The 24,401-nt window shown below is 41.6% G+C and overlaps 2 protein-coding genes across 3 annotated transcripts in view; both read right to left on the bottom strand.

The window, feature by feature from the left end:
• evpla (envoplakin a) overlaps positions 1-6,048 on the bottom strand; it is a 15,967-nt gene extending 9,919 nt beyond the window's left edge. Inside the window, exons 1-8 of the mRNA XM_019876516.1 lie at positions 5,863-6,048; positions 2,418-2,517; positions 2,174-2,328; positions 1,827-1,950; positions 1,607-1,738; positions 1,446-1,487; positions 712-873; positions 521-628 (exon numbers count right to left, since the gene is read on the bottom strand). Of these exons, the coding sequence (XP_019732075.1) occupies positions 521-628; positions 712-873; positions 1,446-1,487; positions 1,607-1,738; positions 1,827-1,950; positions 2,174-2,328; positions 2,418-2,517; positions 5,863-5,897 (858 nt within the window). The 5' untranslated portion in view covers positions 5,898-6,048. The remainder of the gene's footprint in view (positions 1-520; positions 629-711; positions 874-1,445; positions 1,488-1,606; positions 1,739-1,826; positions 1,951-2,173; positions 2,329-2,417; positions 2,518-5,862) is intronic.
• The window catches only part of srp68 (signal recognition particle 68), a 26,508-nt gene extending 2,107 nt beyond the window's left edge, over positions 1-24,401 (bottom strand). Inside the window, exons 1-16 of one of the 2 annotated variants that reach the window (XR_002169030.1) lie at positions 24,237-24,401; positions 23,768-23,834; positions 23,547-23,660; positions 23,096-23,291; positions 22,132-22,214; positions 21,918-22,027; positions 21,731-21,810; positions 21,508-21,648; positions 16,769-16,867; positions 16,573-16,637; positions 15,080-15,233; positions 14,895-14,989; positions 14,696-14,822; positions 14,522-14,597; positions 14,375-14,427; positions 13,449-13,863 (exon numbers count right to left, since the gene is read on the bottom strand). Coding sequence is in view for 1 of the 2 variants with exons in the window: in XM_019876522.1 (XP_019732081.1) it covers positions 13,636-13,863; positions 14,375-14,427; positions 14,522-14,597; positions 14,696-14,822; positions 14,895-14,989; positions 15,080-15,233; positions 16,573-16,637; positions 16,769-16,867; positions 21,508-21,648; positions 21,731-21,810; positions 21,918-22,027; positions 22,132-22,214; positions 23,096-23,291; positions 23,547-23,660; positions 23,768-23,834; positions 24,237-24,324 (1,776 nt within the window). In the remaining variant the exon portion in view is untranslated. Of the gene's footprint in view, positions 1-13,413; positions 13,864-14,374; positions 14,428-14,521; positions 14,598-14,695; positions 14,823-14,894; positions 14,990-15,079; positions 15,234-16,572; positions 16,638-16,768; positions 16,868-21,507; positions 21,649-21,730; positions 21,811-21,917; positions 22,028-22,131; positions 22,215-23,095; positions 23,292-23,546; positions 23,661-23,767; positions 23,835-24,236 lie in introns of those variants that run through there. The other variant, XM_019876522.1, reaches the window with a different exon arrangement.

Here is a 24,401-nt window from a genome sequence, read left to right as displayed (position 1 = left end):
GTAAATGATCGAAAATTATTGCACTATTATTTGTTTTTCTTTTAAGTAAATTTAGCCTACTTTTGCTAAAAGAGAAAATATGGACTAGTGATAGTGCCTTGAATAATATCGGCTTCTTTCATTCATGTTATGGGGATTTTTTATACAAAGGAAATTTTTTGTGCCTGTTGAAAATTAAAGTTTACTGACATAGCCATAAAAAAATGTTGCTTTATTTATCTGACCGTATTGGAATGTATTTGTTAGGTTTTCAGTCAATTAAATTTGGTTCAATAAACAATATGTGGTTATTTTTAAAATTTTCAATGAACATTCGATCAGTCCGGCCCTCGGCTTGCAGCAAAAATTTTTATCTGGCCCTCCGTCCATTTGACTTTGACACCCCTGCTGTAAGTGGACCATGCCGCACGATTTTTTCATTCAGATAAACCCAGTTGGAGAATTGCAAAAATAGAAAAATGTGCTGCTGTGAATAGAAATGTAACTATTTATATGTAAAATAATAGCGTTGGTTGTGCACCTGTATGAGAGCGCTGGCAGGGTGCTTGTTCTCAATAAGTCTGTCTCCCTCGTCCTGGAGTTTGTTCACCTCGCTCTCATGTGACAACAAACTGTTGTTCTTGAAGTTCTGGAAATGTCAACACATTCAACCCGGGTTAGCGCACACAATGTCTCAATCCACACCATTATCAGTTACTGGTCAATTCTGACCTCATACTGCCGGCGGACATCTGGAGGATCCACCATTCGGTCACTCCAGTCCCTCTTCTTGATCTTATCCTGCTCCTCTTCCAGGAAAGTCAGCTCCTTGTTGCAGCCCTGCATGTACTCATAAAGGCTGCCCAAGTAGTGGCCACGCCACTTGGAGGTTTCCTTTGAGAGGGGCAAAAACATGTGTGAGACAGCAGCAGGGGATAGGGGAGAGTCTGCGGATGCCTCCCCTTTGTACACCATTGCACTAAAGCCTTCTTAATAGCAGTCTTGGCCAAGTCACTTATGGAAAAGAGGTTTTGAATCTCAATGATTTTTTTGTACCTTTTTCAATCAAATATTGGTACTGAATAGGTTCTAATTGGATTTACTAAGCAGATAGCAGATTTTCAACTGAATTTTGTATAAATATGTTGCAGCTCCGAAATAAAGAGAGCTGTCGTGTTGGTTCTTTTGAAACATGCACTTTAATTCGTTTTACTCAAGCACCAACAGGTACGTTCTTCTCTTTCTCCGTCTTCGTACCTTCTACTCGAGGGGCGTTCAATGACCGCCTCCGAAAACGTAAATCAGCGATGACTTCAACAACACTCGGAAAAGCAAAAGTAATGCAACAAAACAGAAAATCAAGACAGGAAATCACAAAATAAATCCTATGGGGGACCAGGGGGTGGTTGAACACACAACAAAGGTATACAGTCCAGTCTCCTACTAATACCTAGCAAGACACTCACCAGAAGATTGTTGTACTGTTTCTTGAGGGCCGTGTAGTTCTCCTGGAAGACAAGATGATATCATGTCTTTTACAACAACAAAATGGGTTTCATGAAGTTGAAAAAAAAGGGGGAAAAAAACGCGTGAACACATTGCCAGGTGTTTGGTAGCGTTCGTTCACCTTTGTACCGGCAGAGCTGACGCACAGCTGTGGGTTGTAGGCCTCAATTTCCTGGTGCAAGAGTTTGTGAGAAGCAATCTGCTTCTCCAATTCTGCGATGGTAGGCCCATACAGGTTACTGCTTACTTGTGCCTGAAAACGTACACACAGGAGCAATTGACTTAACGCTGCTGCCATTTTAATTTGGTCTGAGGCGGTAAGACCCTGTTGTGAAACCTACTTGCTTGGTATTAAAAACAGGTGCCCAGTCGATCCTGGGCATCAGTGACACGTCGTCAATCTGCTCATAGATATCTCGATAGAAAGTACAGTCCTTCAGCCAGCGCTCGTGGAGGTGGAGGACACTGAAAACAAAAGTAAGGCTTATGTGTATAGATATGTCTCTTATTAAGAGACATATCTTATTTTTAAGAGATTCTTAAAAATAAGACCACAAAATCACGGGTTGTCATCAAGCAAATGAAATAACACAACCCATCTATAGAGGGAGCCAAAATGTCATTTCGCAACGCAAAATTGACTGACGTCACCAGTGGGTTCGAGTGGCTGTTGGAGAGAACAACTCACTCGCTCTCGATCTCTCTGGCCTGCGGGTGTTTGAGCTTCTTGGCTGTGTCCACATCCAAGAAGAGGTTCTTCAGCAGGCTCTCGGCTTCACCCAGAATGTCACAGAGCTCATTCTGGTGCTTCAAAGCTACGTCATTGCGGTCATTTTCTCCATCCTGGTGGGAGAAGTTGTGGCGTGGGGCGGTGATTAAAAAAAAAAAAAAAAAAATCAACAATTGAGAGAGGCCTTTGTATATCTTCTTACCTCAGCCAAAAGTTGCTCAGATCGGAGGATGTTTTTCTCCACTACGTCTGCATTCTTTTGCATCTGAGCAATCAACATGGCCAGGTTGGTGGGCTGGATCCTGCAACGTGGGGACAAAATGTTAAAGACCGGAGAACAAGCCTTATGAGTTGTCAGAAACTGCCATGATTGCTGATTATGTTTAACTGCAAGTGCATGTGACTGGCCCGCTATTCAATTCTAAAAAAAAAAAACACCCATTTGTAAACATTCCGAAGAAGTTTCTCTCAATGGCAGACTTCTCTGTGTTTTCTTGACATTTTTTCATATGTCTTCTCTTGATCAACCTGCCAATAAAAATGTCGTGTTCACAAAGTGAAATGGGGTTCAGGGGCTGCATTTTCCACAAAATTTCGAGTGAGTGAGTCTATTTCCAGTGGTTACACCTGCAACCCTTACCAGCAAGATTGCATCAGAAAAATCTTGCGTTTTTGAGAATGGGAAATCTATAGAATCTAAGAATCAACACAAACAAGATTTGAAGCATGAAGGTAAGTTTTGGCATTCACAAATCCATTCATTAGCTATTTTTCTTTTTGGAACCTAAACCTCTTATTCACAGAAAATCTTGCCTGTTTGTGAGTATTCCTCTTGCCTCACCTTGTTTTATATTTTATTTATTTTTGGGGGCAAAATACCATTGTGTTGTCGCAACTCTTTAATTAAGATAGCGAACAGTGATTATCAAATTTTAAAACATGCCAACAATATTACAGGACTAGATGTGATCGCTCAACCAAATTTCTGCATCGAAAGGAGGTGGCGTGTGAAGGCAGAAGTTCAGATGTTTCCTCCGGCCTGCGGGTTGGCCTCTGCTCTTGAGGAAGGCATCGTCTAACTCCTGCGTTCTGCCGGGCAGTTAAATTGTTCTTTTTTTTTTGTTTGTTTGTTTTTTTTTAACCCAGACAGCACTGCTGCGGTAATTCGTCATCATCAGCAGCAATTGGGATGACGAAGATGATGATGAAGAATGTCAAACACCTCCAACTCTTTTTAAAGGGGGTGGCTGCGTTGAGAACAACTCGTCCCCAGCCACTCCCGAAACGTTCTTCAAATGCTCGCCATTCCACCAAGACCCACTCATGTCTGCGTTGATGCCACTTGTCAACACCACACGACGTTTGGCAGCACGTATGTTAAGTCTCGCCTTGGCCGACATAAAAGACCGGACAAAACTGTCAGCCGATCTGTACAGTAAGTTGGACAAAACAAATGGCGAAACCAAAAGTTTGCATTGTAGATTAAGTTAGTAGTGTTGTGCAATTGCATCCCAATCTTTTCAGGCGCAAGGGAAATGTACAATTTTCTAATGAAAATGAATTTTGCGTCGATAAAAGGTCAAGGATTAACTAATCGAAGCAAAACCACCACCGTTGATTTAAATCAAGGATGTTGTGTGTTTACCCTGCCAAAAAAAAAAACCCAAAACGTGCACCAATGACAACCAAAGAAGTTAGACAAAGCAGCTGTATAGTTTAGAATAGGGAATTCAAATGTTTTGTTTTTTTTTTATCCAATATTCCAAAACATTTTTTTTCATCAAGCTGCTTCAGTTCAGTCTGCGTGAAGCACAGGCACATCACGCCAACACCCTGCACGCCATTTCTCATTTTTAACTTTACGAAGGTGCCATTAAAACTTATCAATTGCGTCAATAAAGAGGCCAACATTCAAAATAAGCGCATTCAAAATACGTTGGATGTGTTTTGCTTTTCTGAAATGTTGAATCGTTCACTCAGTGATTGCTTTGTGGTAGAGAGTTAATGAAATAGCTTCTGGTACATAGCCACGTATAACTGAGTCAGTAATGAGGATCGAGGATCTGATTAGCTGCCCTGACGAACTGGATTGGCTTCATAATTGAGCAGGGTTTGTCTGCATTCTTTGCCAAGATCACAGCACTGCAAACACGCCCTCATTCAAATGTGAAAACGCCCGAAAGCAAGGATGTCACTGCAACGTCAACATTATAATACAGTAAACAGAATGGTCAAAATATGATCAAACACTGCAAAATGTATGCGAAAGAAATGAATATGCTGGTATGTTATATTTTCCTTTTAAGATCTACAGAATTTGCCCAATGTCTGATTATCACCTCCATTTGAAACGATTCTTCATCCTGCAGTGAGGGAGTGTGTGCGTGCATTTTTGCAAGTCCATTTTGGGAGAAGATTGAGGTACATTTAGAGAAGTGGTTGGGGTTGACAATGAAATCTGAACCCAGAATCCCCAGAAATTTGAGAAACCCCAAATATAGTGATTGTTGATTTTGCTCTGATATATTTAAGGGTTGTCACTGCTGCCCGAAAAATAAAAATGTTGCCTCCTGATTTCAAAGCAATGGTTGACTCCAGTTGGAACATAAGACTGACGATAATGACTGACGATAATGAAAACTTTAACAGGTCATGGTCATGCATTTAGGGTTAGAAAGATGCTTCGACTGGAGCCAGAATTTTTTTTTATTTCTCTTTTTTTTTTTTTTTTTTTTTTTTGTTAGGGATACAACTGGCCTTTTGCATTGATGCGGGGTGTAAATGGTGTCATATATTTGTAAAAGGCTCGAGTACAAAAACAAAAATGAAATCACCATTTAATGTAATTTCCAAGTTCATCTATGAAGGATAGAATTAAATACAATTGGACCATTTGAAAAGGAAGCACAATTTCTTCCAATTCGCTTCATGGGCTCTTTGAATCATTACCACCCTACCCCAACGTGCTTTATGGCACCTCTGATGGAGTACGTGTACAACCACCATAGGCGTCTCTTTCAAAGCATGCATTACAAAGACCCGTCAATCCGATGCGTCTTATTAAAATGTACTACTGACTCATAGTCTGAACTGAATGAACTGTTGGCTATAGTTACAGACCCACGCCCGGACACTGTAAATAAAGGACAGGAACCAGTTAAAGGGCCAAGCCCACATGGAGCCACAGCTGACTGACTGCGTGCGGGCGCGCACACACACACGCACGCACACACACACGAGTGACAAATCAGTGTGTACAGAGACTCAGTTAGCCTTTCTTTGCGGATTAACTGAGCCCCCAAAATGGGGATCCTCCTCTATGACTTTTCCCAAAGTGTTAGAGCAACTCCACTGTTCAATTGTGTGCTGGAATGTTTGAGGTGGTCATCTTGGAGAATTTCAATTTTTTTCCCTCACTTTCTAACCTGAGAGCTAACATGGATGTTGGGTAAACACACCGTCTCATCCTTGATGCGTCCTCTCATCAGAAATGTTGACAAGCCCTGATATAATGTAACGGTGCTAGGAGGCATACACACACACACACACATCCCCACACACAGAGTAGGCATGCTGAGAAACATGACACACTCATGGGAAATAAAATTGCACACAGAGAAAAAAAATATATTTGTGACAAAGCATACCTGGTGATGACCTTGGTCGGACTTTTCTTCGACATCTTGGCGGCGGTGTGTGGGGCCGACTGAGACCGACTCTGTCCCTCTCTTACTCCTCCTTTGTGTCCGACTCACTCGCCCCGTGTCTCCCACTGTGCCTCTCCTCTTCCTCGGGGTCCCGCTGTCAACGTTAAACACAGCAAAAGACTCACTTACACGCCTTCATATCGACACAGGTGCACCTCCTCCTAGGCTACCTAACAGGCGTGTCACCGCCCAGCCATCCATCTTGCATAAGGAGGACCGGACTGACCAGTTTTGCCTTCCTGCCATTTTGGGGCCTTGCCCATCCTTTTCATCGGGGGCCCATTCACCACTACCGAGAAAAGTCCTTGTTGGGTGTGTTCATATTGCTTCCGTACTAGTGAAGGCTAAATACTACATTATTTCAATCAAGGACTTTTATGGCACATTTCGCACTAAGACTCTTTTTGTAGGAAATTGAATGCATACAAAACACACACACACACACACACACACACACACACACACACACACACACACAAAAGTCATTTGAGAGGTGGACACACCTTTTATTCATTTTTGTTACTGGACTGAGTTGAGCTGCACCTGTTTGGGCCTACTTCATATGTAATTTAGCACACATGTACCCTGATCAAGGGGTGGCACGGTGCACAACTGGTTAGCACGTCTGCTTCACAGTAAGGAGGTCGTGGGTTCGATTCCAGCCCCGGGCTTCTCGTGTGGAGTTTGCCTGTTCTCCCCATGCCTGTGTGGATTTTCCCCGGGGATTCCGGTTTCCGCCCACATTGCAAAAACATGCATGGTACGTTAATGGAACACACTAAATTGTCACTAGGTGTGATTGTGAGTGTGACTGATTGTTCGTCTATGTGTGCCCTGCGATTGGCTAGCAACCAGTTCAGGGTGTACCCCACCTCCTGCCCAAAGACTGCACGGATAGGCTCCAACACGTCCGCGACCTTCGTGAGGAAAAGGGGTTCCGATGATGAATGGATGGATGTCACACATCAAAACAGCTACTTTGGAAGACTGTATTTACATTGAAACAGTGAAAATAAAATTTCCATGTCAGACCTTGAAGCTGGCTCAGCTTCAGGTTGCATAAGGTTGTACAAGCCTAAATGTCAACCTTCTTCTACTCTTCTTTAAAGGCTTTGATTTTATTTGGGTGCCTTTATCCTTCAAAAAGGAGTGGACCCCTGGTCTATGTAGTGGGGAGTGGGCCGGCCCTCGGAGAGTGAAAATTTGTGTATAATTGACAGGCAATCTTTTTCTTTATTGTTTCTTTTTTTTTTTTTGTAATGACGATAAACACACTAGCGGGCCAGTGCAATTTGAAACTGACAAAAGCGCGGCTAAAATAACATGACGAACTGACTGACTGACGATGATGGTTTGGTTCAGCTTGAAAAAAATGACAGACTGACGGATGGACCGGTAGGCAGAAGAGACTATGTCACCCAGCTGGCCTGGGAATGCTTCGGGATCCGCCAGGAAGAGCTCGAAAAAGTGGCTGAGGAGAGGGAAGTCTGGGCTTCCCTGCTAAAGCTGCTGCCCCCGCGACCCGGCCCCTGATGAGCGGTAGAAGATGGATGGATGGATGGACATTAATTTCCTCCGGGCTTGTAACCATTTTAAAATAAGTAAATAAGAGACCTTTGTGACATTTTAATCTATGATAGCCTTCTTAAACAAATGTACACAAAACACTCATAGATAGGCATTTTATACTGCGTGGCAATAACTGACTACACACTACCTTTGTTATTAAGGGTGTCACCAAGTTGCAATAATTTAACAAACAAAGACAAACCACATCACTGTAACTCTATTAGTGTTTCTTCTACACAAGTGTCACTCGTAACTACAACAAAGCATGCTGGGAAAGCCAACATGTCATTGTAAAGTTATAACGTCAGTCCCCAAAGTAGTCCACCGGCAGCGGTGTGAATGGGTTTCAAATACTAGTAAAGCCCCGATGCCACTCAGGGGGCAAACAATTGCGTCAAAGTTCGTCAGGGTTCAATCAAGGTCGCGCATGTTTGAAAAAGCTCACCAGATGTTCGCCAACAGTTTTTGTGAAAGTGCATGCGAATGTATGGCGAACATTTGCACACTTGAACGAACCCAAATGAATCCTGATGAGAATTCAACATTTGCTGCCTACGACAACACGCATTTGTTCGCCGCTCATTGGGATAAGGGCTGCAGAGCACTGACAGGAAGTGCCATATTAGTTGCCCTAAATGTTGTTGACGTAACGTTTGCTAAATCTGCCATTTTAAGTGAAAAGTGTCTTACTCCATACTATGTACACTTGTATTTATGTACACCTTTTTGTCCATTTTAACTCTTTACTGTATCCTCTCTGAATTGTTCAAATAAACACCGATCACGATCTTATAAGCACATTCAACTGTAATTTGGATTTTTGATCAATTACAATATGAACATCTTTAGAGGGAATGGTAAGCTATTTTAAATTGAAACACTATTGAGAGTAAAATTGTTTATCATCATAAAAACATTTTGAACCAAAGTCGCCCGGTCAAGCCTGAAAAGGACACATTTAGATTGACATGGTAGCCAGTGGCGTAGAGGCTGAAATTTTGACTGGACACAAGCAATCTAACATCTTCACACACATACCATATGCGGTGCCGGCAAGAGAAACTCACAAAATACTTTTGTTTCTCTTTGCCATCACTGGTAAATTTCTCTGCTTGCATCGAAAGAAGAAGTAAAAGAAAAAGCAAAACGTGTAGAGGTCATTTAGTAGATGCTCGCAGAGCAGCATTTGAGCTATATTTTCAGAGTGTTAGAATAATGTCAACGACTACGTTAACTCTTCTCATGCTTCAATCCAAAGAATAGAAAGTGTGTGAAACATGGCATGGCAGACAATGATTGGATCATACAAAATTTTCAAATGTAATACACGGTGGATGTCTCAGAGGAATCATTAAGGAACGACTAAGAGTTTGCAAAGTCCCATCCTAGAGGAATGTGAGTCACTGGTCTCGGTGAAAAAAAAAAAAAAAAAAACAGAAACAACAATACAAGGAATGCAGCAGAGCAACTTTCTTTGCAGCTGAGCAGCAGAGCGCAATCATAATTACACATACTGGGGTGCGTCCTCACTTTTGTACTACTGTACACTATTTTGTCCCAAACTGAGGCTTGGCTATTCAGTAGATGTACTGTGCCATACAGTCGAGGAAATAATGATTTGTTCATCTTCTGAATTTCAATGTTTGCTCACCTATAAAGAAAAAAAAATCAAACTTAAAATTGATAAAACTTAGTATTTTAGTAACACTTGATAACAAAAAAAATTGTGCTTCCAGCATAGCAACTGTGGCTAACTTTGGTTAATAAATGCGAATGCAATCTAACATTGCTAGCACTGCTGTTATGTTGAAGATTAATATGGGCCATGTCTGCATATTTATCATGACTACCGGTAACCACTTTCATTTAAAAAATATATATATACAGTATATATATAATATATATATATAGAGAGAGAGAGAGAGAGAGAGAGAGAGAGAGAGAGAGAGAGAGTTAGTTGCCTTGATTTAACCAAGTAGGTTAGTTGAGAACCATTTCTCATTTACAATGACTACCTGGTCAAGAGGCAGTTACTTAAAAGTGATAACCTAGAGCAAAACATTAAATCCAACATCATCATTTTTAAAAAAAAAAATTTATGAAGTACAAAGAAGGATGCAAGAAATTAGTTTAAAGTTCTGTTGCAGATGGTTCCAGTCATCTCCAGCAGAAAACTGAAAAGAGGCGTGAAGTACGGGCTTTTGGGATTATAAAGTGAATGCAGCTACTGGATTGTAGACTGACAGCAGTGTGATGGAATAATGACTGTAACGAAAAAGGAGTTTTCCAAATTAGTATTTTGTAAGGAAAAATAAACCAGTGAATTTGTCTGCGAGAATGGAGTGAGGCCAGGGCCATGGAAAGCACATCGGCCTCACGGTAGAGGTGAATGGTTCGATTCCGGCTCAGGCCTTCCTGTGTGGACTTTGCATGTTCTCCTAGTGCACCCTGGGTTTTCTCTGGGTACTCCGGCTTCCTCCCACATTCCAAAAATAGGCATGGCAAGTTAGTGTGTGTGGGCAAATGTTTTTTTTTTATCTGCGTGCGTCCTGCGATTTGAAATGGCATTTTTCTCTTTTGCCACCCCACAATGACCGAATTGAATCTCGTTTTTATTTCTTTGCTTTTAAAAGTCTCTGACTCTTCTGGTTTTTACATTTCTTCAATTTATTTGCCTCGATATTACGAAGAAAAAAAATCCACCTTGGTTTCATTGGATAAAAACATTTTCCCAATTCAACGCGAGTTTGAATGTGATTGGTTAATTTGGAATTCAGCCACATTCCCAGAATGACGGTGTGCGCACTTGTGCAACCACATTATCTCAGTTACCTCTACTCCCCCCTCTTTATTTTGTTTGTTCTATAGTTTATAGGTCCCATTTATGGTTTAATACCGCAAACAGACGGTATTTGAACAGGACCATGCAGTGTTCTTATATTCACTGCAACTAAATTGAGATTTTGGCTCGTATTTATTATAAACATCTAAAACGGATGGCTTTAAATTAGTTTTCCGAAACAGGGTAAGTGACCCCAACACACACGCGCGCACACACACACATTTTTGTGTATATAGCACGCCTGCAAATGCTTTAAAGCTATGGTTGCCTCCCAGACAAACAACATCAGGAAGTAAAACTGAAATGTATGAGGTAGAGTCTCACGATTAAAGGGCTGCGGAATCATTTGGGAAAACTACAGAAACCCAAGTGACGCGGTATCTCGGCTCATTCAGCATGACACACAAGAATCCTTATCTCCACCTCAACCATCATCGCTCTACCCAGGCAGGGCACATTCTGCATGACGCTGGAATGTGTGTGAAGCGGGTGAGCCATGCAAGCTTGACGGGGTTCCAAAAGAAAGTTCTGGTTGGACCACCATGATGTTAAAAATGCAAGAAAGACCACAGTTTTTCAGCGCGCGACAAACACGCCTTTGCGGCCGATGCAAACTTATGTATCCGACAAACCTACACACATCCACACCCAGCTGAGGCATTTCACACACTGCACACTCCCACCACTACACTTTTTCAAAAACTTTGTAAATACACTTTCCAGTCACATTCTAACCCCGAGAACAAAATGCCGCTGAATTTAAATGAACCACAGCAAAGACTAGGTGCAAATATACTTTATGTCTTCAAATCACTCAGCTCATTTCTTTTGCTTCCAAACAACTTTTCATTTGGACCAAATCTTTTCGACGACGACAGGGGATGGGGAGTCAGTGAAATCAACTCAGGAGACAGAAAAATACAGTGGGTCCTCAATTTATGGTCGCAACGTAGGACATTTCCAGGTTACAAAGAACACACAACAGACAAGTTCACGCAAGGGGGCGAAAGATGTCACCTTGCAACACAAGGCACCCTCAGTTCACCTGGCGCAAACTGATTTCATTTCATTGTTTTACATCCATCGCTCAGAAGTGTTTTTCATACAAATACTGTATTTACTGGCTATGATAGGACTTGGTTATGTCGCCACCATAGAATGGAACCCCATTATAAAGCAGGGACCCCCGACCCCCCCCCCCCACATCATATTGCAAATGTAAATAACAGATCAGCGGTTTATTGATAAAATATCCAACAGTATATTCTGATGGGCTTAAGACATATAGTACCGTGCAAAGGTCTTAGGAATCTTTAGATTTGATGTTTGCTATAATAATAATAATGTTTAAGTAACGGGATAATTCATAGAGCTCATTCAAGAGAGGCCACATTTCATGAACAATAAATATTTGAGTGTCAATTTTTTGTCGACCTGTTAAGTTTTAGTTAGTCAAACTGTATGCTTCATACTACTTACTCTTTTACTGTGTCAAAATGACACCCCCCCCTCCTCCCGCCCCACAAACAAAATGTCAGGAAAGGCATACAACTGGAACTTTGCCAAACAAAGGGTGAGTGACTCACTGTGCTGCAAAAGGGTCAGCAAAAAGCTTGTGCCTGCCTAAGACCTTTCCACAGTACAACATTTCCAGACAGGGATGATATCTATGATTTAGAAAACAACATTTAAAAGAGTCCAACGTGGTCCTCTGGAAGCAGACATGCTTAAGGGGTGTAAAAAAAAAAAAAAAAAGTACTACTGTCATGTTTTTGTTAATATTTTTTTCATGACAGAATGCTGCTGAAACGACACACTGCTACAGTGTAAACAGTGGGCAGCTTGTATAATAGTCGTATATACTGTCCACCGCATTACTCCGCACACGGCCACAAATGTCTACACCACTGGCAACAAAAACGAATAAACCCTGAAGTGAAAATGTCCACGCTGGCTTCAATTAGCTATTGGTACAAACCCAGTCCCATTTGGCTATTTAGTGTTCCAGTTTTTCAGCTGCATTTCTGAGGATCTGTAAGGAAGGGTTTTGGGGGGGCATTTTAGTTGTGTAGATGACTGAGGCTATATGAAGACAGCTAACTACCTCAAACTAAGCAGCAGCGTGACACCTAACAACAAAATGACAATTACGGATGCTTCACTTTGGAGTGTAATCCTGTTGCCAATGGTTTAAAAATTAATAGTTCTGTATTGAGCTATTTTCAGAGTGCAGTAAATTTCTGGTATACAAGCTGTTGCTGACTGTCATATCTTCATCGTCCCATCAAAATATATGGTACTAGAATTAGTGAATCGGTTATCTAAAGACTTGACTATCCAGTGAATCTTTTTCTTTCCTTTTAGATAACGGATGGATGGACAACGGTCAGAGTGCAAATCAACAGTGGTGAACTTTGTATGTGTTTGAAAATTCAATCCGACACCCCAACTCTACTTGGAGGGTGCAAGTGTTCCATTACATTCTAACAACACTCTTTGTTCCCAAATGGTCTGAAGTGTACCAGAGCAGGCCCAGAATCCTTTTTGGAACGTACCCTTATTTTTTCCCTATGAGATCACCTAAATTCAGAGAGGAAGCCCCACTGCACTTGACTTGAGCACCATCTTCGTATCCGGAAGCAACTGACCGCCTTGTGCTTTTTACTGGTACATTGATCGCGTAAACCAGCGGTTTGGTTCGACATTGATGATATGTGAACTCTGACAATTGAGAGACAAAAAAAAAACGAATTAAAAATCAGGGCAGACCTGGAGGGAAGAAAAGGGAAAAAGCAAATAAATGAGGTGCTTGAGGTCACATGATTGCAGCTATTTCATGAAGTGTACTGTGTCAAAGTGGCTTTCTGAGAAGGGGGGGGGGGGGTATAAAAACTCTGGGGGGGAAAAAACTGATATGTGAACTCTGACAATTGAGAGACAAAAAAAAAACGAATTAAAAATCAGGGCAGACCTGGAGGGAAGAAAAGGGAAAAAGCAAATAAATGAGGTGCTTGAGGTCACATGATTGCAGCTATTTCATGAAGTGTACTGTGTCAAAGTGGCTTTCTGAGAAGGGGGGGGGGGGGATCTATAAACGCTCTGGGGACAAAACAACAACATGGATCTAAATATTAAGACATGGTAACCGGCTTAACCATGACAAGTCATTAAAAGTTGGCAGGTGGATTTCATGACATTCCTTTTTCCAAATCTCATCCGGTCGTCTCGCGCGGAGGCACTGAAAGTAACCAAGAAACATGATTCTAACAAATGCCACGAGGGAGGCTTTTCTTCTTTACGTTTTAGCTGCCGAATCCAAAGATGCCCTTGATGTAGCCGGTTAGGCCGCCCTTGACCTTCTGCTCCACTTTGTCATCCAGGGGCGGGAAGGCCACATGGTTGAGAGCCAGGTCAAAGAAGAGAGGCTTGCAAGGGATCGGCTGGAAGTCGGGAGGAAAGTGGACCAGGTTGGGATGCTTTCCCACGAGGGACGGGTCCAGGCGGAACGTCTCCAAGCGATCGCACAGAGGCTGGAGAGTGACGAGGATAACGTTACCGTGTTGACTCATTAGCGGAAATTGCTTCTTCGGACATATCCACACAAATGTAAGGAGTGTTTAAAACCCATAATATCCTACATGACTGTATCATTTCCACATATATGGCTCATGGTTGTGCTTAAAAACTAAGCACCTAGAAAAAAAAAAATGCTTTTAACTCGGGCTGAAAAATTAATCAAATGTAAAATGACATTTTCAAATCGTAAAGGTTGCAAGAAGGCCACAGATTTGTTTGCATTGTTGTTGTAATCTGATTTAGGATTTAGTGATCTAGATTTATGCCATAGTTGTTTGGTCAAATGTTGTGAAGTTGTCATTGTACTCTTTTAAAAGACTGCAAGTTATGTCAATTCATGGTTCCAAATCAGGCAATGACGATCATTAGCATCATAATGTAGAACCATGTTGGCTCCTGTTGTATTTTTAGCCAAAATGTTTTTCAAATATCTGCATAGGTCTAGACCTAGTTGCTTCCTCTTACCGTGTTGTCTTTGATGGGCTGTGGAGTGGGAACGTCAACAGTCTCGCCAGTGTCTGAAACAAACAAGCATACTGTCAGCATAGCTCCCCTCAGGTAGCAAAAAAAAAAAAAAAAAAAAAAAAAGTGAGCAGCTTTAAAAGTCTTCACCTAAAATGGCTGCCGCTTGAAGAGAGTATTTTTCTGCATTGACTTTAGCAATGAGCTCCTGAACATCAGGCAGATCCTGTCGAGACCACAGACAATGTCCATGATTAAAACGCTAAGGCTCAGTCATGGGTGCCCACGTTGAGGCTCGACTAGCAACACGCTGCTGCTCCCAACCTTAAGGCTGTTCATGCTCTTGGCCTTCGACTGCACCTCCTTAGCATACTTGAGCACCCTCTCGTAGAGCACCAGAGCCTCGCTCCACTTCTTCACCAGAACATAAGACTGGGCAATGTAGAAACACCTGCAAGGCACACAAACATAGTAAGTATCAAAGGTGCGCAATGTATTAGTCACACATGTAGAGTGGGGCTACCTGTATGCTTTGTAGGCCAGCGTCTTGAGGGACACCTCTTTCTGAAAGGTGTGGTCGTCCTCCAGCCCCTGCAGGGAGGAGAGTTCAGCCAGACTCTGTGGGGACAACAGAGAGACTGCTTAAGCTTACAGAAGCGGTGTTTGGAGGAACGACAAAGCGGTTATGTTCCACATCCACACGCTTGCCTGCAGGATAATGTCATAGAGGCGGATGAGGTCCTGTGGACGGGGGCCCCTCTTATTCTCATCCCCCTCAGGCTCCTTCAGCTTGGCCTGCAGTGTGTGCGCCATGCTCTCGTTCCTCTTCACCAGCGTGCACAGCTTGATGTAGCTCAGGTAGCTGGCAGATGACACCAGCAGCTTAAGCAAATGTTTGACTTGCTATCATATCTATGCTAATGATTCAAAAGTCACAATCGATACATTTGTCATCGCCTGATTTACAAATGGAAATGGAAAATTCAACTACCAACACTGGCTGGTTTATTTAAAATGCTAATTTCTCTATGGGATATGGCAGGGGCTCCTCGGGTTACGACGGAGTTCCGATTTTACAGACAGATTAAGTTAGCAGACTTTGCAAATCATGAAGGGACCACCAAATCCCATCCGCAGCTGGGCCGTAACATCGGAAGGGAGAGGCGCTCTGAAGGCCAACAAAAAGCGTTGATCGACGGGGTTGTGGTTTGCCTTTGTGTGATGATATGAGTGTGAACGCGTGAGTCTGTGGCCTCTGTCCCAGTCGGCACACCAACACATGGTCTCGTTGCCATTGAAATGACCTCAGCTGGGATGCGGTGCACAGGAGAATGAGATAATTGGGGGGGGGGCACTAAAGCATCCAGTAGCATCAGCATCGGGGAGGTAAAAATTCAAGCTGACGGATGTTTTGGGAATAGGCCGACAACATTTTCAGGCAGCCTCGAGTGTTTCACTGGAGCTCTCAATGGGAATCAATTGGCCGAAATAGTGATTCATTCTAGGAGTTGCTGCCAAATTCTCCACGTTCTCCATTCTTATGCCACTGTGCAAACTATTGCCTTCAAATGTGACACATTGGGGCCTTCACAAACCAAAGACCACTTGTAGTGCATTTAGTACTTCATTCCAATTAGAAACGTTTAAGAAATCTCCGATTGGGCCCATCCCAAATTTCTTCGAAGGATTGTTTGCTCGATTTACGGTCCTGTTCGCTCGTGTAAGGTGGAGCAAGACACACAGCTGTCTATTGATTGGTTGCCAGAGAATTTTTACTTTGGTGGAATGGAATGTAAGACTGGAACGTGAAGACAACAACAAGTGACACTTAAAAAGCAACAGCGATTGCAACAGAGGATCAAAAGATATGGTGTTCAGAGAGAAAATGTCAGCACCCTACACGGAGCACGTCCAATTGATTCTCTTTGCTTAATTTATGAGCATCCAACATGCCGTGTCATTGTTGCTGTCATGCTAATTGTGTAGCTATCGATTTTCCACCTTTACATGTTCGAAACTAGACTTTGGTAAGCCACAATGAAAAATTCCGACATAATAGAGAAAACTATTGTTGGCTTGCACAAAAAAAATAATAATAATAAATAAATAAAAAAGGAGGCGGGGCAGAACTTGAATGTAGCAAGATTGAAACAGTGGCTGCGAAAATTACTCTGTAGATCATTGATGAAAACAAAAGCTACCTGTGCAGAAACTGCATGTTGGACACTTTTCCATTCTCAGCATCAGAACTTCTCTCTCGCTGCTTCTGCAAGCACGAGTAATGAGCAAAAATAAAACATATTAATTATCGACATTTCAGTCATAGGAACACTCTGCAATTGAGCTATTTTAAATTAAAAAAAAAAAAAAGCTACTTCTTCGGTGAAATAATCGTACCGCCTCAGTCTTGAGCTCCTCTCGCACCGCTTGGATGGTGTCTCGGCACTCGGCCAGCAGGGTCTCATACAGATGCTCTTTGGTCTCCTCATTGGCTGCCTTCTCGAGAGGCAACAAGGAGATGAGATTAAAAGCAATCCAGAATCCAGTGCCAAGAAAATAGGAGGCTGGATCTACATTTTGTTAGAATCAATGTTTCCTTTGCCTGGATCGCATTTTCACGGTGAGATGACAGATCAGTGTGCTTCTGTTATAACATGTCGACGACGCCACAAAATATTTTCCGAAGAGCTGGTGACACAGTTACATTTGATCATTACTATGAAGTTTGGACCATAAGTGCGATACTGTTCCCTGACGACACCCTGGTGATCAAAGAAGCGCTTATTAGCAATTTCCCCAATCCCAAGAGCATCTTGTTTCCATTTATATTTAGCTTCTCTTTAATTTACCGAAACTTGTGTGAATGCGCAAGTGCAAAAGGACGTTTGTCAAGCTTGGAAGCGTTGATCGAATAAAGCCGTCCACGCTTATGTTTGTTGCTTCGTACTATGACTGCGATACAACATTTTTGGGTGTTCCTTTTATTGTTTCTTTGTTTTACTGTGAAATAGAAAGACTATCGTATTTTGACAACATATGTTTGTTTTAAATTGAATACAAAGATACAAAGATGTATCCCCAAAAAGCAACCGATGTGCTGCAGAGGAGCCTGGCGTGAATTAATCCACGATAGCATTTTATCATATGTGAATGCATGTAAAATGTGCAACTTATAAAGCAGCACGGGTGGGAAAAAATTCCGATTTTTTATTGAGGTGATGCACGTTCACAGACAGAATTTTGCAGTATTTATTGTCTTACTTTTTCTTCAACCTTAAAAAGAATGACATTGACATAAATTATTTCATATAGACAATATCTGGTATATATTAGAAGACCATTTTGATTTCGGTCCACGTCTGGTGACCTTTTCAGAGGTTGTCCCTTTAAACAAGCAGACTGAATCAGGGCAAATGCCTTCAGAGGCGCTGGAATTTGGGAGGCGAACGTTCAGCTGCAATGCTGGTGTGTTGCTCAACACCTGAATTCGACACTTGCATTCACTTTCCGCGTGATTCAAGTCGCAAACTCGGAAGTCAATCACGCGCGCGCACGCACACACACTTACACACAATAAGTGTGAGACTCCAAGGCAAGAACGCATAGTTAGTGATAAAGGTGAGAAGAAGATGAAGGTATGTGGCCCAGCAGGCTACTGATGCATTCCTGCACTCTACTCTGGTATCAATGATGCATTTTCTTCACCTTACAACCTTGAATTACTCATCTATACAGCTGTAAAATCGAAAAGCAGTGAAGGTCAGCAAATATGCTTTATCAATACTTCCCCTTGATGTGTGTTTAAAACCACATTTACTTTTAAAAGCACAAAAATGAAAGACAATCTTTGCAATCCAAATTGACGAGGGAGCTGAGCGATGCACCTCAGGGGTCATGGTGGTATTTAAAGTCCCGCACTTGCGTGGCAACACCTTGCTACGCCCAGCATAACCGGCGCTGCCTGTTCTACATGCTCTGTGGTTGAGGAGGAGGGCTGCTTGCATGCAGACTGACACATACAAAATGGCTCTTCGGTGCACGGAGCACGTAAGCTGGTATCAATGATGACTTTGTGTACAGAACATGAAATCTTGCGACTTTTACATCCATACCTAGCGCTATGGGAAAAAATAAATACCGGTACATTCTGCAAGGAACAAAAGTCAGGTTTTAAGTATTTCAAGTAAACGGCAACACTATTGCATCTTCACGCACGCACAAACTGGGTGTTGTCCTGCATTTGTGTGTGTACTGATATGCTCAGAATGTAGTTGTACGAAGAGCGGAGCTGAATGCCAGAGAGCCTGATGGGAGTGCGCACGAGGAGTGCTTGCGACAAAACCCACAGGAATGACTGGAGGTGGCTCCGATTAGCCAATGGAAACTCAAGAGTACAATGACACCCACTGAACGTTTGGTCAACTACAGTATAGCCATAGCATTTCACAAAGGTGAGAATCAGGTGAAGACAAGAAAGTGTCGCAGACTACAGTGAAACTGACACTGGTTGGCTTCCAAGTTGTTCTAATTCCACATAAATTTCACTAAATAAATTACTATATTGTAATTTATTCGCGGCTCAAACTGTCACCAATAAAAAAAAATTGTTGTACAAGCATATGTTCACACCTTAAAGAATATTAAAAGGTTATCTAGAGTATAAAAAAATAGTTATGTTAAAGTACTGAACAGGAACGGTTTTGCGGAGTGACGATAACGTCACCAAGTGGCGTTTTAAAGGTGTTGCTGGAATTGGCACAGCATCTGCCAAATAGTCATTTATTCAGTGAAGGTCAGCAAATATGCTTTATCAATACTTCCCCTTGATGTGTGTTTAAAACCACATTTACTTTTAAAAGCACAAAAATGAAAGACAATCTTTGCAATCCAAATTGACGAGGGAGCTGAGCGATGCACCTCAGGGGTCATGGTGGTATTTAAAGTCCCGCACTTGCGTGGCAACACCTTGCTACGCCCAGCATAACCGGCGCTGCCTGTTCTACATGCTCTGTGGTTGAGGAGGAGGGCTGCTTGCATGCAGACTGACACATACAAAATGGCTCTTCGGTGCACGGAGCACGTAAGCTGGTATCAATGATGACTTTGTGTACAGAACATGAAATCTTGCGACTTTTACATCCATACCTAGCGCTATGGGAAAAAATAAATACCGGTACATTCTGCAAGGAACAAAAGTCAGGTTTTAAGTATTTCAAGTAAACGGCAACACTATTGCATCTTCACGCACGCACAAACTGGGTGTTGTCCTGCATTTGTGTGTGTACTGATATGCTCAGAATGTAGTTGTACGAAGAGCGGAGCTGAATGCCAGAGAGCCTGATGGGAGTGCGCACGAGGAGTGCTTGCGACAAAACCCACAGGAATGACTGGAGGTGGCTCCGATTAGCCAATGGAAACTCAAGAGTACAATGACACCCACTGAACGTTTGGTCAACTACAGTATAGCCATAGCATTTCACAAAGGTGAGAATCAGGTGAAGACAAGAAAGTGTCGCAGACTACAGTGAAACTGACACTGGTTGGCTTCCAAGTTGTTCTAATTCCACATAAATTTCACTAAATAAATTACTATATTGTAATTTATTCGCGGCTCAAACTGTCACCAATAAAAAAAAATTGTTGTACAAGCATATGTTCACACCTTAAAGAATATTAAAAGGTTATCTAGAGTATAAAAAAATAGTTATGTTAAAGTACTGAACAGGAACGGTTTTGCGGAGTGACGATAACGTCACCAAGTGGCGTTTTAAAGGTGTTGCTGGAATTGGCACAGCATCTGCCAAATAGTCATTTATTGATTGATAGACTGGTTACTCTTCGGTTCCAGGTTGGCTGTGCCCTGGCTTCATGGATTAGTGCAGCATCTGACAAATGCAAATCCATCTGTAAGAACCCAAGCCCACGATTGGTGGACTGTTTTCATGCTTGTTCCTGATTGATGGACTGGTTTCACGCTTGCTCCTGACTGAATGGTCAATCATCTATCCCCGCTTGTTGGCCGGGATGGGTGATACCAGTGATTTTGGATGCAATCTGGGCCAAATATCATGATACAGATATCGATACCAGAAGTGGATTTTTTTTTCTTTTAAACACAAAACTGTGAACAATACTCTACATGCGCTGTCGCTGCCCTCACATCTCATCAATTGAACTAATCTACTTCAAACTATTTTGTTCCCACTTCCATGTCACCTTGTGGTGTAATACATCTGTGTGTACTGTGAAATATAGGCAGTAAAGTTGTGCTTTTACATTTTTTTTGATTATTGAACAGGGTAGGAATGTTGCATTTCACCAATAAAATGTATGATATTCTATTACAAAGCATATTCAACAGTGCAAAATCATTTTGATGTACGATGACAGAAAAACTGTACCTCCATATTTATTAGGGCTGGACGATTATGGAAAATAATCTAATTGAGATTTTCTTTATTATGACAAATAATATGAGAAGTATTGTACTATGGAATACAAACGTAGAGGCAAATAAAGCAGTAATTAATATCATGTTCATGACAATTACAGGAATAAACTTAATACTTTTAAAGGGTTATGCGTGGAATACTTCTCAATAGGAATTGAAGGCGCAAATCCACTTTTTGCTTTTGCAATTTGGTAAACAAGGGATGCAAATTGAAACCATCCAAGCTTTGAGAAGATACAGTTGTGATGGATCTAATTTTAGAAGCAAAATTATGCACTGGACTTACTTCAAAGTCTGTGGACTGTTATACAGTACCTGCATTTGATTTGTGGATGGCTGTTTTAAAAAAATATATTTTGGTTGAATTTTTACAACCCAATACTTATTGTGATGTGTTTTTTCCATCTTGCAAACAGAAAATACGGAAAAATGGACCCCAAAAACCTAAAAGTAATCACAAAAAAAATATATATATAATCTATCTATCTATCTATCTATCTATCTATCTATCTATATATATATATCAGGGAAAATGCTCTTACAAATAAAACAACCCCCCTCTGAAAAAAATTAAAACCAAAAAAAAAAAAAAAAAAAAAAAACAAAAAAAAAAAAACCTCAAAATGAAATCAAAACTAACAATGATCAAATTTCAGAAATAATTATAACCCTGAGGGATACTGACCTGAGCAATGGCAGCCTCATTGTCTGCTAGACCCAACAGGAAGATGCGGGCCTTGTCAATCTTGACTGGCACACTCCTCCCACGCCACTCCACCTCGCTCATGGTGGCTGCCTGTTTGGTTCTTGCCTGAGTGATCAGGGCCTGGGGATGGGAGATCAACGACCGTTGGTAAATTTGGGAGAAGTGATTCTTTAGTTTGTGAGCAACATCACAATGTTCTCACCTCCAGTTTCTCAGCCATCATGCCTCCACCCCCTCCTGTCAGTCTCATCTGCATCAAGTCATTGATGGCGTTCTGGTCACCTGTCAGACAGCAAAACCATGAGTGAGGTGAAAAGACAGTAAGTGAGATGATTACAGTTTCAAAGTACAATCTGTTAATTATTTTCACTATTGTCTACCACTCTTACCTATATTGTAAGCACAGTATCGGATGTTGGGTGATATTTCGTCCACACGTTGGCGATACAGCGCTTCCAGTTCGTCAGTGAATGCACTTGCAAGCTTTTCATAGATGGTCCTTAAAATTAAATTAACAATTTATCGTATTCCTCGACTATGATAAAAGGAAAAAATTGAATAACTGAACATTATTCGAAAAGAAATGAGTGAAACGGGGCTCACTTGCACTTATTGAAGGCCTCCATGGCACACTTCCACTTTTGCAGTTCAAATTCTACCATCCCAGTCAGATATGAGGTGTAGGCCTGCAGTTACAAACAAGATGCAACATCAGTGACAATAAGTGCAAACATCTACACACACACACACACACACACACACACACACACACGCACCAAAAATAATTATCTTTGGTAGTTCTATGGACGAGGAAAAAAGTCTTACATTTTGTAAGACGAGGTGGTCAATAGATTGAGTTACAAAACAAAAACACTGGGGAAATCTTGGTATATGTGCATTGTAAATCATTGTCAACATTGAAATCACTAATAAGAAATGTACCTTGGGGATAAAACAAAAATCACATTTTTTTCATATTATCCCATATTGATTATTAGAACCATTATCATTTATTGTTTTTAAATTGACAAGTTTAATGTATTTGTTCTGAAAAATAAATAAATTATATAGTAGTTGAAAATTTAACATATGAAGTTGATTTTAAAAACAAAATGGATGAAGAGTCAAAAATATTACAACAGATTTTTACTAAACAATATAGAATTGGTAGAACAATATAAAATAACAGGTGAGGTGTGACATGTGCAAGCTCAGCCCTTGGGTACTGTGTGATCTCATTTTCAGTCGACAGTACCATTAGGGCAAAATAGCAGACTCCTTAGATGAATAAAAACAGCTGTATTTTTCTGCTCAACTCATATTCCACTAACATAATATAAATCAGATAATCTTGTTTGTTTGTCTTGTTTGTTTGCATCGAACATATTACAGAGAAAATGACTTCCCCTATAAAAAGGTTGTACTTTCATTATTTTTGTTCCGACATCACTTGTCACTGCAAATGGAATTAAAAAAACGATCTCACAGTTTATTGTGACAGTTTGGGGGAAAATGTATTGTCCTGACAGGCCTACGCATGGCACCATCAACAAAGGGTTGAGAGTACCTGTGCTTCCAGTTTCGTCTTGGCATCAACAGAGGGGCTCTCACATAGCTTCTCCAGCTTCTCACTGTGCTTGGCAGCTTTCCGGAGCCGTGCCAGCAGGTGGAAACGCTTACGCGGCTCCGTGTTGGCCTCCTGCTTCAATTGCATGGCATAACTCCATGCACGCTCTGCTTCCATCAAAACCAGAAGCAAGTACCTAAAAAGGAGGAACAAGTTGCATCAACTCTCAGGTATCATCAACAAGTCATTTTCCCTCTGTGGATCCCAGAGTGCCATTTCATTTTCACCAAAATGATAATTTAATGCCCACAAATGCATCTTGATCTATCTCGGCCCGTGACGGGCAAAACAATTAAATCTGCATCTACTAGATGGCAAAAAGTATACTTAACCTGTGTACCCACCTGTCACCAATCATAAATTACAAAACAGCAATAATATGATTCCTTGCCTGCTGTCTGAAAGCATCTCGACTGTTATTTTCTTCCCAACAAACTTGTGCCGGTTCCCCATCTTGAATCCAAGAGTCTTGCGTAGACGGCGCAGTCTACGAGAACAGTAGCCCCTGCAAAAGAGTAGGTACAGACAGCTTTATGGCAGGAGTCACAAGGTCATGCTTTTAATCTTCTTACAGCTACAATTGCGCCACTCGAGAACCAGACAGGCGCTTACCTGTATCTTTGGTAGTCCCCATGTCTGAGACCGTGCAGCTGCTGGGACTCCTTAATGATTTGCAAGACTACGATTCACAGATAAGGAATCTCAGCTTTACACACAAGCGCACTAATATTTCATTCACTTTTACACATTCCACGTGCACCCACCATTACGACAGTATTTTTACAACTGTTGAGTGTTTCGATATAACACGATGCGCGATTACTGGGCAACAGGAATAACACACTAAAACACACTCACACGTGCGGAATCACTTCTCATGTGGATCTGACGCTCTCAATCGTTTTAAGGCAAGCTAGCAAAAGAAGTGGAATTGTCTGTCAGTGACAGTCTTCAGTGTGACACGTAGCCTAACATCGCGAGCCTCGAGACACGTAGCTGATATGCTAACGTTAGCTTGGAATGTTGGCAGTCTTGATTCGATTAAAACACGCAATGGATATACAACACTGCAAAAAGATACTTTCAAGACCAATTCCTCCGCCCGGTGAATTTTCCTTATTTTCCTCCAAGGAAGAAGCTTTCGCTTCATTTTGCTTGACTGTGGCCATTTCTAAATGCTAGCAAAACTGAGCACAACCACCGAGTGCAGACACGCTGAACGGTTCACGAATGGACCAATGAGAGG

The sequence above is a fragment of the Hippocampus comes genome, unplaced genomic scaffold (assembly GCF_001891065.2).
Source record: "Hippocampus comes isolate QL1 unplaced genomic scaffold, H_comes_QL1_v1.1 scaffold51, whole genome shotgun sequence".
Lineage (NCBI taxonomy): Eukaryota > Metazoa > Chordata > Actinopteri > Syngnathiformes > Syngnathidae > Hippocampus > Hippocampus comes.
Note: the sequence above shows the minus strand (reverse complement) of the source record. Positions and strands in the feature narration are given on the sequence as shown.